At 39.3% G+C, this 14367-nt stretch overlaps 1 protein-coding gene across 2 annotated transcripts in view; it reads left to right on the top strand.

Moving 5' to 3' along the window:
* The window catches only part of LOC134531751 (insulin-like growth factor 2 mRNA-binding protein 2), a 226233-nt gene that overhangs the window by 25086 nt on the left and 186780 nt on the right, over window positions 1–14367 (top strand). For both annotated transcript variants that reach the window (XM_063367625.1, XM_063367626.1), the window contains exon 2: window positions 14040–14103. In XM_063367625.1, coding sequence (XP_063223695.1) covers window positions 14040–14103 — 64 coding nt within the window. The remainder of the gene's footprint in view (window positions 1–14039; window positions 14104–14367) is intronic.

Here is a 14367-nt window from a genome sequence, read left to right as displayed (position 1 = left end):
TTTTATTCTCACTGGCATAAAAATAATAAAGGAAAGGCTTATATGTGATTTACGCATGTATTCGGTGCCAAAATCACAGTCTTACTAGCGACTGGCAAGCCGAGCCAGGTGGTTCATGTTGCGGCGGGCGGGGATATTGTTGCCTGGCTACGGCGAGTCAAGGTCACGCATCGCTTTTCAGTTTAGTAGAAATCGGGCGAAAAAAAAAAATACACGTGATATCTCTCTACACTTCGTGATTTTTCCCTCCCCCCCTCCCCCCCCCCCCTTTCGAGCCTCACGTGATTAATGGACGATCCCATACCGCGCTAGAAGCATCAGGGAGCGTCGCTCTTATCATCTTGTCTCACTAACACACATACACCCCGACTAGACGGGCGCCTTAAATGTTTATATCGTAAGCAGACACCAATCGGTGATAAGAATTTTTCAAATCGCGTGGTTTTGTCTGAAGCTCTGCTCACCATATTTGTACCCTGGTAGGCAATATAAAAGTTTTGTTATATGATTCAGTCAGTTGAGCTATGGTAAAAATCGATTTTATCGATTCCAAAATGTCCAGATTATCTGGATTCTGGACAGCACTTTATATAATTGTGCATGCGGGTAAAAGGCAGGTATGTGGTACTCGTTGATAGAGAAGTGTGGAAACCGTCAATTGGCGCAGGCTATATCAATGTGCGTGACGACATCGACCGAGAAAGATACCGAAGTGGCGACCGCTATCGCCCGCCTAGCCGGCGCGTCGGTGCCTCTTTTTTTTTGTTGGCACATTATCGGCCAGATGAAAGGAGTTTTTCTCTGTAGGTGATAAGTTCGTATTTCTAAATAAGGCTGCTTCGAGTCGATTTCGCGCCAGCATAGTAAACATTTTTTGTGTATCTTAGAAACAAATCGTATCACTTAAACTAACATTTATTTCTCTGCTCTCAAACAAAATTGACAGTATAACGCACCTCTAAAGTAAGCTGTGCTTGAATGTAGTCAACCATGAGAAAAGTTGTATAATTTGTTCCTTTGACCACACGATTAATACTGTTTTTTCCTTGTTGATCACGATTGATTTTGCCAATTATTTTCTTGTGATGTATCGAAATACAGATATTTTACACTATGTTGGTTTGATGGAAGCGACTATCTCTTGACCTTTAACTTTTGAATACGTGTGTTGGAAGGGCGAATTAGATTTAAGTCCTGAAATTTTGTTACTGAATACAGGTAGTTGCGCTTGATTTTTTTTTTAAAAATGAAATCGTGTCAAGAGTTCTAAAATATCTAATTTATGTTTCTTAATCAAGCTGTGCTATAATTAATATCAAAATCCTGTTTATTCGGAATATTATTTTAGTAAAAATGTTAGATTTTTTAAAATAATATTTCTCCTTCATTTCTTTTTTACACTTTTGTGATACACATTCATTAAATACTCATCAAATGGCTTCAGCTGTGGGCAATAACGTGCAAGTCAGTTTTTTATATCGAGATATCGATCACCGTCGATAGAGGACTGCACAGGCAATTTGACGAGCTTATCGGAATGCTCGGCCCCACCCATCGAATGGGTTTATTGAATTTTCATGTTGTGTTCGTTTTGCAGCAATCACTACATGTTTTAAACAGCAAAAGCATTGCATGTAATGTTTTGTCGCGAGTTTTGTCGCCAGATATTACACCTAAGCTGCTATTTGTAAAAGTCATTACTTCATTCATAACTTTTTGGTTGACTAATTGCGCGATGTTCACTCGCGAGAAGTCATCTGTGTTTTCATAGGTAAGTAATGTATGCGATCTTACTTGTTTAGTTTCATTTTTTAACATTTCCTTTATGTTAAAAGTATAACGTGGTGGGTGAGGCCAAGATTGAAGTTAGATTTTATTACTGCCTCCTCCCTTAGCCACTAGAAATGCAGTCAGGTCATGTGTAGAGTCTCATCGCACATGTGGGTTCTTTTGCACGCACGATAAGCGACAGCCGCTGGATTGCAAACACAGCTTCTTCAAACAAGAATTTTTTCCCCTCGTGAGAATAGCGTTTTACCACCTGTTAGCATTCCCTCCCGTCTTATCTAATGTTTATTTTTTGCGAGCGTCTAGAATAGGCCTAGTGCCAACATCTCCTACGGAAATCCTTTTCTTTCTGGCAGGATGGAAATTTGGACGACGTGGAGGAACAAGGACGTAAACGTCTGGGTCGTGTGCCTGTGTCATCTAGGGCGCTCTTTGCGTGGCTCTCTCTGTAGGTCAGTGTGTGTTGAGGGGGTAAATGTGAGCCCCTTAAACTGCCCGCAGAATAGTTCAAGTTGTAGGATTTTTCTTTACTGTACTGGATACGTGCGAAATTAAACCGAGAAAATTCAACGAAGAAGCTGGGAGTGATCCACCTGAATAAGTACCAGACATAAGTTTTCTTCAAGATAATTTTTAACCTTTTAAATGAAGCATCGCCAATATATCAAATTCTTACCAAATTCGTTATTCTTTTTTTCTTTTTCAATTTTTACGACCAATTAAATAATACACAGCGATGGAAAGCGAGTAGCGAGTGAATTTGAAGACTTCCTCGGTGGAAGCAAACCAAGCAATTGGTGATGTGTCTGAAATTATACTACCGAGAACTTGAAAATGTTTATGGACAGTATTTGGATTTCAGTTTGATGAAAATTAAGTTCGGACCATTTGGTTTTGTATCTTTCACCCCAAGAGCATCTTTTAATCTTGACATTGCAGATTTTGCAAATACCTTTATAAACTTACAACAATACTAAGCTTAACTTATCTAACTTAAAAACTAACATTCATACTTTATAAACACGTGTAGAACATAACGAATATGAGTAATAAACATACAAAAAATTGATATAAATGAAATACAATAATAGAACAGAAATACACCCCCCCCCCCCCCCCCCCCCCCCCGCCACAACTGCTTCAAAAACGGGCAGAAATATAAAGTCTTGTTTCGTCCTAGAAATCACGTTTCAACAATAGGGATTTCATGCACATTGTAGGTGTCATTACTACCTACAAGAGCGCTCTTGAATATTGTGTTTCGTCTCAGAAATGTTTTTGACAAATATTTATTAAAGCATACGTAATAGCTGTAAAACGTCACGCAGGTGTTTGTAATTGTAATCACTTGCGTAGCCTTTTATAGCTCCAAAATAACATTTATTAAATATCTTGTGTGAAACTTTGTGACCCTTCTATAAATGCAAGATGCAATATGCAGAAATATTCATTAGTTAATAGTAATGACAAACAAACTGACTTGTGTAGTAATGTTCTTACTGTTTAGCTGAAGAGTCAGTATTAATTCCTGTTTCTGTGTTATTTACAAGCTTTACAAGCTATATAACTCCGAGACTCGTAAAATTTTTCTATTTATGGAGAAAAAAGGGGAAGGGGGTTGGGGATTTTTTTATAGCACCGGAATTATATGTGGCGACTCTTCTCATGTTATTCGGGCACGTGAATTTCCAAGGTGGGAACCGAGAACTGGTTGGAAGGGCTGGCTTAGAAAAGGTGCTGCTCCTTTGCAGCTAGGAGGTTATGTTTGAAGAATGGCTTGGAAAGGGTCGATTATAGTGGATGAAAAAACGTTGCGTAGTGATTTGTGAAAAGGTGCAGAAGGGGGGGGGGGGGGCATCACCTCGTGCCAGGAGGCAGGTTGTGGGTAACAGCTCTCCCGTATCGCAGTAGCGTGTTATTGGCAACTCGCCGTGGACTCGCCCTCGCTGTCCCCAAGTTCCCGGTTCCACCCCAACCACCCTTCCCCTCCTCCCTTTACCGCTAAACCTGTCGGGCGAGTGCAATCAACAACCCCCGTGGCTGCACGCCTGTCTGTCTGACCCGCGGGAAAAATGGCAATTTAACGCACCGCTTGGGCAGTTCAATAAATTTGTTGGCCTCCGGGACGGATTGTTTTTGTGTGCCAGGTGCTGGTTCTGTTCTGGTCCGTTCCTTCCGCGATGCGCGATTCTTCCGCGCCTGCTTGCGCGAAGTTTTTTTTATTTTTATTTAATCTGTTTCGCGTAGACGCGCCGAGTTCGACTTAATTCGCGAATCTTACGAAATGAATTATTTCTCTGAACACACCCATTTCGTGTAGGCGAATAATAGTATTTGCTACCGTCTTTAGAGTTCAATAATTATAATAGTGTCCTTTCTGTTTTGAGATTCTTCTGGCGACACGGAATTAATTTGCTTAGAAGTAATTTTGTCGAGCCGTCCTCATATATCCAACTTCGTAAGAAACATTCGTACATATTGCATTTTTAAGTTCAGTTTTAAATTTCACCTTAATGCTAAGTAAAACATTTTTATTGGAGGTAGTAACTACTCCTACACTTTGCATAAGTTTATTGCCATGCTATAAGAATCGCAGTGTTATTCGTTGCAGATACTATTGCTATATGTTTATAATATATCGGTCATTAGTAACTACTAACTTAACTTTTTGTACGGCCGTTTTTGAAGTAGTGTGTGTGGGTTCTTTCTGTTCTGTTATTGTATTTCATTTAAGTCAATTTTTTTTGCGTTTACTACTTATGTTCGTTATGTTCTTTGTACGTTTATAAAGAATTAATTTCAGTTTTTAAGTTACATAAGTTAAGCTTAGTATTGTTGTAAGTTTATAACGGTATATGGTCAAATGGTTAATTTAAAAAGAAGGCTTAAAGTGTAAGAAGTTGGCAATAAAAGAATTAAAATAAACAAATTGTGCGTTGTTACGAAATTTAGCATAGTGCCACTACTATTGCCGCAGTAAGTTACTTCTGAGGAATGCTGAAGACGACGGGACCACTTGGAATCTGGTTTAAGTGGGCCTCCAACCACCAGCGCTCTAAATCATGAGTCACGCTGGGGATTGGGCTGGAGCCATTACATGTCGGAGTGTCGGCCACGTGACGTGTCTCTGTCTCGGGGAACCTGCAGCGATACGGAACTATTTCTGAAACCTTGTCATGTTTTATATGTACAGGTTCGCAGCGTTGCCAGATTTTTATGTCGGTGAAATTTTTTGTATTTTGTAATATTATTTAGCGTAATTTATTTACCCTTGACACCAAAAACACTAGTAGTTTATTAGAATATGTTCAGTGCCCTTCCTCTTTGTGGCCTATTACCAGACGTCAGTCAAACTGCGAACATTATGCAAAATGTGTTTCATTGTTTCGAAATAGTAATAAGTAAGACGTGTTCGTGAAAGTATTCAGAAACATTAACTCAACAATATACGTCCACTTCTTACATAATTTTGAATTTTATGCGTACAATCTATGTGGAAACGTATCTAGTGCAAGATTCCGTGTTAACTTGAGTGTCTGACATCATCCACCTAAAGATTATGCATCTGCGTACGGACGGAAAGATTTCTAAACCACAGGAATGCCACGAGCGACAGTAGCTAGTACCTATTATCCATAAGTACAGAACTAGTTCTGTGATTGAAATAAATCAAGAAGCGGACTCGGCGAAAAGAGAGATGGTGCAGCAAATCCCCGTGTTTCTAATCCTGTATTGCGATCTGATGTAGAATATGCAATCGAGAACATCAGCACCGATAAAGTAAGACGGCAAGACTAGTGTTATACAGAGTTAGACTAGCTGGATGAATTAGCAAAACACAAATAAAAATAGTGCTGTATTTTGCAAAGTAGTACATCAGTAAGCCCCAGAGATTTTGTGACTGGTATTACTGATAAGTAAAAATCGTTTCATTTGATTCATTAAAAAAATTACTGTGTGGAGAAAGATGTAAAAACTTGCAGCCTACAGTAAATATGGAGTGGAAGCATAATGGTATGGGGTTGTATGTCGCCAACTGGGTCAGGTATTCACTTAATAGATGCATCTGGAAAATTAAATTGAAGCAAATTGAAGCAGAAATAAACAATCTTGGCTTTCAGAATCAATCTCTGAATCCTGATGATGGCTGCTGCAATGCTGAGCGAAACGTCGGTACGATTTACCACTTGGACGCGGCTCAACCTCGAAAGTCAAGATAGTTTAGTAGACAAGAAAGCATAATCTGAGCCCTAGCGTGCAGAAGCTGGGCATGGATGACGAATATTACTATCAGTGAGATGATGACCCTAACCATATTACTGGAGTCATCGAGGAATAACTGTTGTGCAATACGCCTTACATCCTGCAAACACTAGCCCAATGTTCAGTTTTAAACCACTTTGAGCATTTACGGGCAATAATAAAATAGTACCTCCGAAGTAAACAACAGATTGCAAGTAGTAATTTAATCCACGGAATTTCCGAGTTCATTGAAAAATAATTTCGATATCACATGATGGATGGGTGGATACATTTTTTCCAATGGCAATGGCAGTTTCAATTTGTGACAATGTACTATGCATACTTTTAGAAAGTATTTACTTTTCCATTAACTAAGTGTGAATTTCGAAATATTTAAAAAAAGTTGATAGTTTTAAAATATTTGTTTTATGAAGTTAGATCTCGTCAAACCCTTAGCGATCGCGAATGCTTGCCCCGTCGACGTTTCTTATTTATCATTCTATTTCCGTTAACGAGAGATAAAGCATCTTATTTTGTTCGCGCTTTGAGGACAGACACTTATAACGGTCACTTCTCACGCACGATATTGTCGCCAATAGATCCAAGAGTCCTGATTTGTCGCCTGAGTTTCCTAGCAGTAATCTCAGTAATCTCGGTTCCTCTACCTTTCAATTCCCTGTTCATCGAACCATAATGCTATTTATACTGTGGTAAAATGATCTTTCGAGTTTTGTTCTATCAGGCTCCTATAGTAGACGTCCCGAACGAATTCGGCACTGATAAAGTCTTTGGAAATTATTAGTCAGAAATCGCGTTTATGAAATAAATTAATAACTTGTCGGGGGCCAGACACTGCGATTGACAATGACCTGGTAATGTTAGTTCGGGAGATGGGGATAGAAAGCTCTCTGCACTCTTCGATTTACATTAGTAGTGGGTTTTACCCGAGAGTCAATAACTGTGCTTACTTTCCTTTTTCCTCAGTTTTCCGAGAAGTTCCCTGCCCTCGTGCGTGTTACGGATCGTTACGAGCTGTGCGTTGGTTGTGGTCGCATTTGGCAGCAGAATCGATTGCTGTTGAGTTTGTCCGGTGGTGGAGGGGGGGGGGAGGGGTTGTGGTCAGGGAACTCTAAATTTCTGCGTCGCTAGTCTCTGCCACATCATCGCGTTGTTGCCGTCTGTGGCTAGGGTCCAATTTGAGTAGCTGAGAGGCTCGTGATCGAGTACGCAAGGCGGCTAACAGCGGGGAAAACCCGAAATAGTCAACGTAGACAAAAACTGGGGATATTCAGAGGAAGATATGTTGGGTCAGGGACAGGCACATTCACAATTGCTAATCATCCGGTTGTGCTGTGCATATTAGTACCTATGCGAGAAACATTACTTTGTGTTTGTTCGTACTTACTAGGCTTTTTGTTACTGTGTAAATATGTTTCGTATCACATTGAAGAATTTGCAAGACAGAGCTGCTAGATACTTTCATTTGTTTATAGCTGCAGTACCCGGCATTGCTCGAGCTGAACACAGGGTATACTGTCCGCGAGTTAAAGGAAAATGGATAGCGCTGTATGACAGTGTGGTGGACATAGAGAAATGACACATAATGGTTGTTTATATTTCTATGACCTATGATTTTCTGTTTACCCATGGCGATCGGTTGAACGGTTTGGAAGTTGATGTGCTTCAGCGCCATCTAGTGACAAGTTAGAGCAAAATGGATATCGCTAAAATATTCTCCGTGTTTAAATATCTATGTATACCAAATTTCATGGCGATGGTTAAATGGTTTAAAAGTCGATGTGCTGCAGCGCCATCTAGCAGCGAGTTACAAAAAAAAAAAGATATAAAAACCTTCTCCATGTAAAAAAAACACTTCAATGTGGCAATTTTAATGGTGATCTGTCAAACGGTGTGGATTTTATCGTCATACATACATACTGATATATATATATATATATACACACACACACACACACACACATGTTTATTTGTCTCTCTTATGTGTTACTAAACCATTCCTCCGATTACAATGAAACTTTGCACACTTGGCCTTTGAAACACGAGGAATATCACTGTCTAGGTGAGATTTTGATGCAGTTAACCATTAAATCAGAATTTAATTACTCTTGATGATATTTCGCCATTTCATTGTTAGCGCATCGTTTATCCGATGTCTGAAATTTTGCACACTTGACTTTTGAAACAGGAATAAGGTTTAGTTGTCATAACTAATTTTGTATGTGTTGCGAAGTATATATCTAAGTTTTGCCTTTTCACTGCCCTTATCGGTTTTACGGTGGTTTTGTTACAAGGGAAGAGATTTGAGATGCAACTCGGTTATATTCGTAAATATTTTCATTTGTTAATTAGTACTTATTGTCTGTGTACGTGTTTGATGCGTGATTCTTTGGCGTAGCATCTCTATTAAATATTTTGATGTACTGGTTTCATGCCGCAATCATATTCCGGCAACGCGCAGCCTTGAAACTCGTCACATTGTCATGCTCATTATGCTCCTAAAGTAACGGGATACCTTCCGTTTGGGTGTAATGTAAACAATATAGCGCTTGCACACCTCAAAGTATGGGACTGCATTTTATTTGAACATTCGCTCATGATTTTTCTTAAGCATCTTCTGGACATGATATCATTCCGATGTAGCAGCATTTCATTAGCGGTAGTATTCCGACGTTCACTTTCTTAGTCCACCCTAGACGGTCCATGAACTCGCTTCCACGAGTAATTTGCGACACGTGACGTCAAATCATGGCTTGCGTGAGCTCCAAACTGCGAGCAGACGATGCGCAAGATAAACAGGAAGTAGAATGACGTACTCTGTGCGTTGCTGTTCCATCTTTGGTCAACAAGGAACTTCGTCATAACGCTGGAGCTAGTGTAGGAGTATAGAAGTTAAAGTAATTTCATTCCCAAGTTAAAAATAATATCTTTTTTTTCTCTCTCTCTCTGAAACAGGTCACTAATTATTCTAACACTACCAACCACATAGTATAAAACCAAAGAAATTTAGTTTTGTCCCGAACTATATCATGAGAGGTTCTCCTAAGCAATCTTTGTGTTCAGGATCTAGGGCTTTTTAATACATTTATAATTTTAATAAAATATTGTCTTATTAGTCTATTTTAGTGTCTTGATATTCAATGGCATAAAAATTAAGGATTAGCGCATGCGCAAGTACTACTTTGTTGTTTTCTCGTTTGCAGCCCCACCTACGCAAAATGGCGACTCCTGAGAGTAAAGCGTTTTGTGTTCTGCTATTTGCTAAGAGTGAATCTGTGATTTAAGTTCAACGTGCGTTTCGTTTAAGTGTAATTGTTTAAGTCCCTGACCGTTGGATTGGTCGTAATGGTCTAGACTACAGAGCTATTTTCGGCTGGCCTCCATGTTCACCTGAAGTAACGTCATGCCATTTTCTCGTTTGGGGCTTTATAAAAGATTGTGTCTACCTTCCACCGCTACCTAATGATTAGCCAGAGTTGAGACGGAATTGAAGAGGCTATTGCTTTTATTACTCCGGACGTGTTAACCAAAGTGTGGGAAGAATTGGACTTTAGGTTGGATGTATGCCGTATTACTATAGGTGTAGATATTGAAATTTGTAAAAAATAACTAGGTTAGTTTACCTTCAATTTGATGTATGATTTGTTTGTAAATAGTAAAAATTAAACTGTTTTAAAATACAATTGAAACTGGGACATTCTTTTATGGACATTCTGTATAATTAGTAATATGTCGCCCCAGTGATAACAGTTACAAACATTTTCGCGCTTTTTTACACCAATTATATTCCACTTAGTAAATATCTGTTATTAGTTATGACAGAACATTATGCAATGGAGGTATCGCGTTAAAATTTACAAAATTGTGCCATATAAATGAAATTATCAACTTTCCGAACGATAAACAATTGTTATGCCCAAAAATCTTTTGAAATCAAGATGCCGTATTTCAGTTTTATCTTTCCTCTCGGTAGGTAGTTTAATGGAATGATCATTTAGCTCCAATACGAAACTGTAATTTACATCTGTATAAATTCAATTTTTTAACTGGCCCGCCTTGTCATGGGTGTTTGATGTTAGGGAGGCGAGATGATTAGCGCGACGCTCGCTGTTGCTTCTAACGTGGTATTGCCTCTAAGCGCAGTTTGCTGAACTGTCGCGCAGTTGTCTCGTCATGCATAGGACAACTAAGCAATTTGTAAGGTAACCGTAATATTATATGGAGGAGAAATTAATATAAAGGTGTAATGAAAGTTCCTTGAGTACTTTTAATAATTTGTACCGGTTGTTTTATGCCACAAAATACTCTGAAAACACGCTTTTGAGCAATTTTAACTCTTCTGAAAATACAGTTTATAAACTTAATCCGGAAGCAAAATTACTTTTTGACCCTCGGCGAATTCTGAAATGCTTTCCGCAAACAGACCCCACTCGGATATCTTGAGTAGTTTTTGAAATCGCGTGGTTTTTCGCTAAGCTCTGCACACCGCATGTGTAGCCGGGTAGGCGGGGCTCGTCGGGAATATTGTGTTTCCAATTGGCATGCGTCATTTAGCTGTTAGTTTTTGGTCAGGGTTCGGGGAAGCCTGGACCCAGCGCCAGGCCGCGTTGCGCGCGGTCTCTGGGCTGCCCACAAACAAAACAGCTCACACCCTCATCCGTCCAGCCGCCAGCGCGCGCATGTTGCGGTAGTCCAGGAAGAGCAGCTGCCAGCCCGCTCTGTAGGGCCTTGCGCGCCTTTTGTTGTCTTCCCCCTACTTCCCCCCCCCCCCCCACACACACGCTCTTTTATTTCTTCTTCACCTGAACGTGGTCGTTGGGCCGCGGGGGTTTCCGCCCTCCAATCCGCCGCGAGAAGAAAGCCAGCGGACCTCCGTTCCTCGGAGTGCTAGTCCAGAAACTGGAATGCCTTCAAATATTTGAGTTGTCGGCACAAACTGTCGTAATTCTGGGGCGAGGTGGCGCTTTAAGCTGTAATCACAATAGCGCGGCAGACGTGACGGGAACATGTATTTAATCGCGCGTCAAACCGAAACAAACAACCGGCGGGGGGGGGGGGGGGGGGGGGGGGGGTAGTAAAAGGTTTCTTGTCATTTCACTTGCTCTACATTAACCACATACATAAATGTTGAATCAGGTTTAAGAAAATTCTGTTTAATTGAAATTAAATACTTATTTGGAAAAAAGCATAGTATCTAAACCTAAAAACAAAAACTTTAAAAATTAAATATGACTGCACCATAATTTGAGATGCACCTGAGACGGGATGAAAATAGTAATTCTTTCTAGTAGGGACACACTCGTCCGCGAACTTTGTAGTGCTGCTGACTCGGATACTTTCCGTGCCAAACGTTTCGGCGGCTGCCCTCCCTGGTTGTGGGCTGGCAGGTTATCGTAATGTGATCGGCTCGGGTAGCGTTATAGCTGTATACTGGCTGTTAACAAAAATACTGTTGATCGCTTCAAACGTTTCCTGCAGTGATACACGTATATCCGGTAGAATTTGAAAATATGATCGCATTGATAATTCGGAATTATTAATTCCTTGATACTCTGTCTGAACTCAGTGAGCGCGGCAGGGAACCCGGAGGAGGCCGCGGCACACCTGGGGTTTTCATGAAAAAGTAGCTTGGCTTCTGGGTTGTAGCCGCGAATAATTCACTGACGTTTCGGTCGAAATTGCAGTCGTCATCATCAGGGAGTAGTAGGTAACTGCTCCCTGATGATGGCGACTGCAATGTCGACCGAAACGTCGGTGAATTATTCGCCAGGACGCGGCTATAACCCAGAAGCCAAGCTACTTCAGACGATGGCCGTGAAAGCCTGCGAACATTGTTTTCATGACAAGTTGGTAGTGCGGTGGTTTACCGTTTTCAGGACAGTTTTAGAAAGTCAGTATAAGCCGTGTAGAGCGTGTTTAACAAAGCACTATGCGTTGTGATGCCTGTCGGAGCTTTGAATGGATAAGTAAAATAGTGAAAATAAGGGGTGGTAAGTTTTAAATGGAGCATTGACAAGTTAATGGGTAGGTAAACGGGAGTTCACAGAGGAAACCCACCGACCACGGCAACGTTCGCCACGTTCACACTTGCAAAATGTCCGGGTTCGACTCCGCCGGGAAAGAAACGCCGATCTCCTTGGTGTCCCAGAACTGAAACAAGTGCATTCTTCACACGTCCATGCCACATGCCACGGATAGGCAGATCGTTTATTATTTGTCTTACAAAAACCGCAAGGACGTGTACGAATGAGAGTCATTTAATAGCTAGAATAGATGTGAGTGTAATTCGATTCTTGTCTTGGCTTGTCATGTATCGCTTTGTATCCCGTGGATAAATTTTGCAGTTGCTTTTATTTTAAAATCTTTCAAGCTTCAACAGTGCACTGTTAAACTTTATTTTCTCTTCACACTGTAAATCACTATAGTTTTGCAACCATAGCATGCTAGCATGAATTTCTGTGTTAACTGAGTCAGCGTAAACGATGTTTTTACTACGGCACTAAGCTGCGCGAGTAGGTGTCCCCCCCTCCTTTATCAAGGTCATACTCCGCACCCCTCATTTTCAGCCTGCAAGACGTTTGGCCCATACAGTGCAAATGTGCCAAACATGATTATTGATTTCAAAAATATATTATTTGTGTCAGGTCGCGCTATTGCGATCACACCAAACTCGTACGTCGAAGGGCCGAATTAAAATTCCAGTCCGGCCAACCTGATTTCAGTTTTCTATGGCTTCCCAAAATCACTTGTGTGGGGGGAAATCACTAACTAGCGTCATATTTCAACACTAGTCTTTTCTTTCAGCTGCACTAAACACTAAACATAACCTGGTATTCTCTAAATACCGTTGTTAACGAAATGAAAGAGAAGGTTGTGGACATGACTATAGAGCATTATGGCCTCATGTGACACATGACGTTTGTAAAAAATCAGTCATAGGTTCTCAAAAAAATCATTGGTATCAAAGAATTACACATTTTTTTCTCTATTAGGAAAATTTAGTTTTCCACATTTGGTATTGCTTTTTTAAGTACATTAAAAACAAGATTGTTTTGAAACACTTCAAATTAACTAATTAAAGTTTTAAAGTGCTTGTAAATAGGTTTTCAATAAAACAATATCTTTTTGCGATTGTCCAAAGGTTTCTTTGAGTTCATAAGTTTATTTGGCTTTTACCGCTGCTCAGTTTCTTTTACACAGAGAGAAAATTTAACTAACTTTATCAAAAATAATATGAAAATAATGGTAGTTAATATTAATTTTAATACCTATGTATCCCCTTAATCATAAGTAGTACTTACATTAATATAGCCTAATAAATACGTAGGTGATTTTTCTCACGTGATAAACTATATTGCCAAATTTGCACTAAAAATAAAAAATAATAATATTGAGCATAAATACATAAATCAATATTATGACTTTTGCACTCAAGCCAAATCTTAATTTTAAACTGAATTGTAATCATTTTGCTTCAATAAAAAAATAATCTAATGGAATTCAGTTCCCATCTCTCCCCGTTCATTGTTAGTGTAGTTTTTTCTCCCCTCTAATCACTTGTGTTAGAAGAGCTTACGAAACAAGTATTTATTAGTTGTTTACCATTTTTAAAAAAACACTTTTGATCACAGAAGCACGTTTCTCAGCAACGGATATAAATAAATGTATAATGTAAATGAATATATGATGTCACACTTCTCACTCGCGTGTACACTCTTGTAACACCCACCTCTTGCTTATGGTGTCGTATTGTAGTCACAAAGTTTTGTATGTGAAAACACTATCATCTTTTTATATTATGTAGCTCATCAAATTCATAAAATTAACACAAAAAATCCCCAATCTTAATTTTTGAAGGTAACCTTATCATTAACTAGTTTGTGTTAAGATTTTCCGTAGGAGAGAATAATTTGAACGTTTGAAAATTTATTAGCATATATATATTAATTTGGTAATATTAATTTCTTTAAATACTTATTTTTTTGTTTCAGGCTTTAGTTTTATGGGTTCAGCATTGGTTGTTGAACCATCTCTCACCTCTACTACAAAAAAAAGGTAATGTAAATTTTAATTTATTTTGAGTTCACTATAGTATAAATTAAAATTAACTCAAAAAAATTTTACTTCCCTGCGATGTATTTTTTCTAATGTACGTACTCGTACATTTAATAAAACAAGTGTTAACCGTGGTTTGGTATGGCTTGTTGGTACAGCTAGTAGTATTTCATTCTTAGCGGTGAGTGATATAATGGGAGAGGGAGAATTTTATCCTTACATTTATAAGCATTCTAAGTCACGACGTTTTTTGGTAGTTGCTTA

This window comes from Bacillus rossius, chromosome 5 (genome assembly GCF_032445375.1).
Source record: "Bacillus rossius redtenbacheri isolate Brsri chromosome 5, Brsri_v3, whole genome shotgun sequence".
Lineage (NCBI taxonomy): Eukaryota > Metazoa > Arthropoda > Insecta > Phasmatodea > Bacillidae > Bacillus > Bacillus rossius.
Note: the sequence above shows the minus strand (reverse complement) of the source record. Positions and strands in the feature narration are given on the sequence as shown.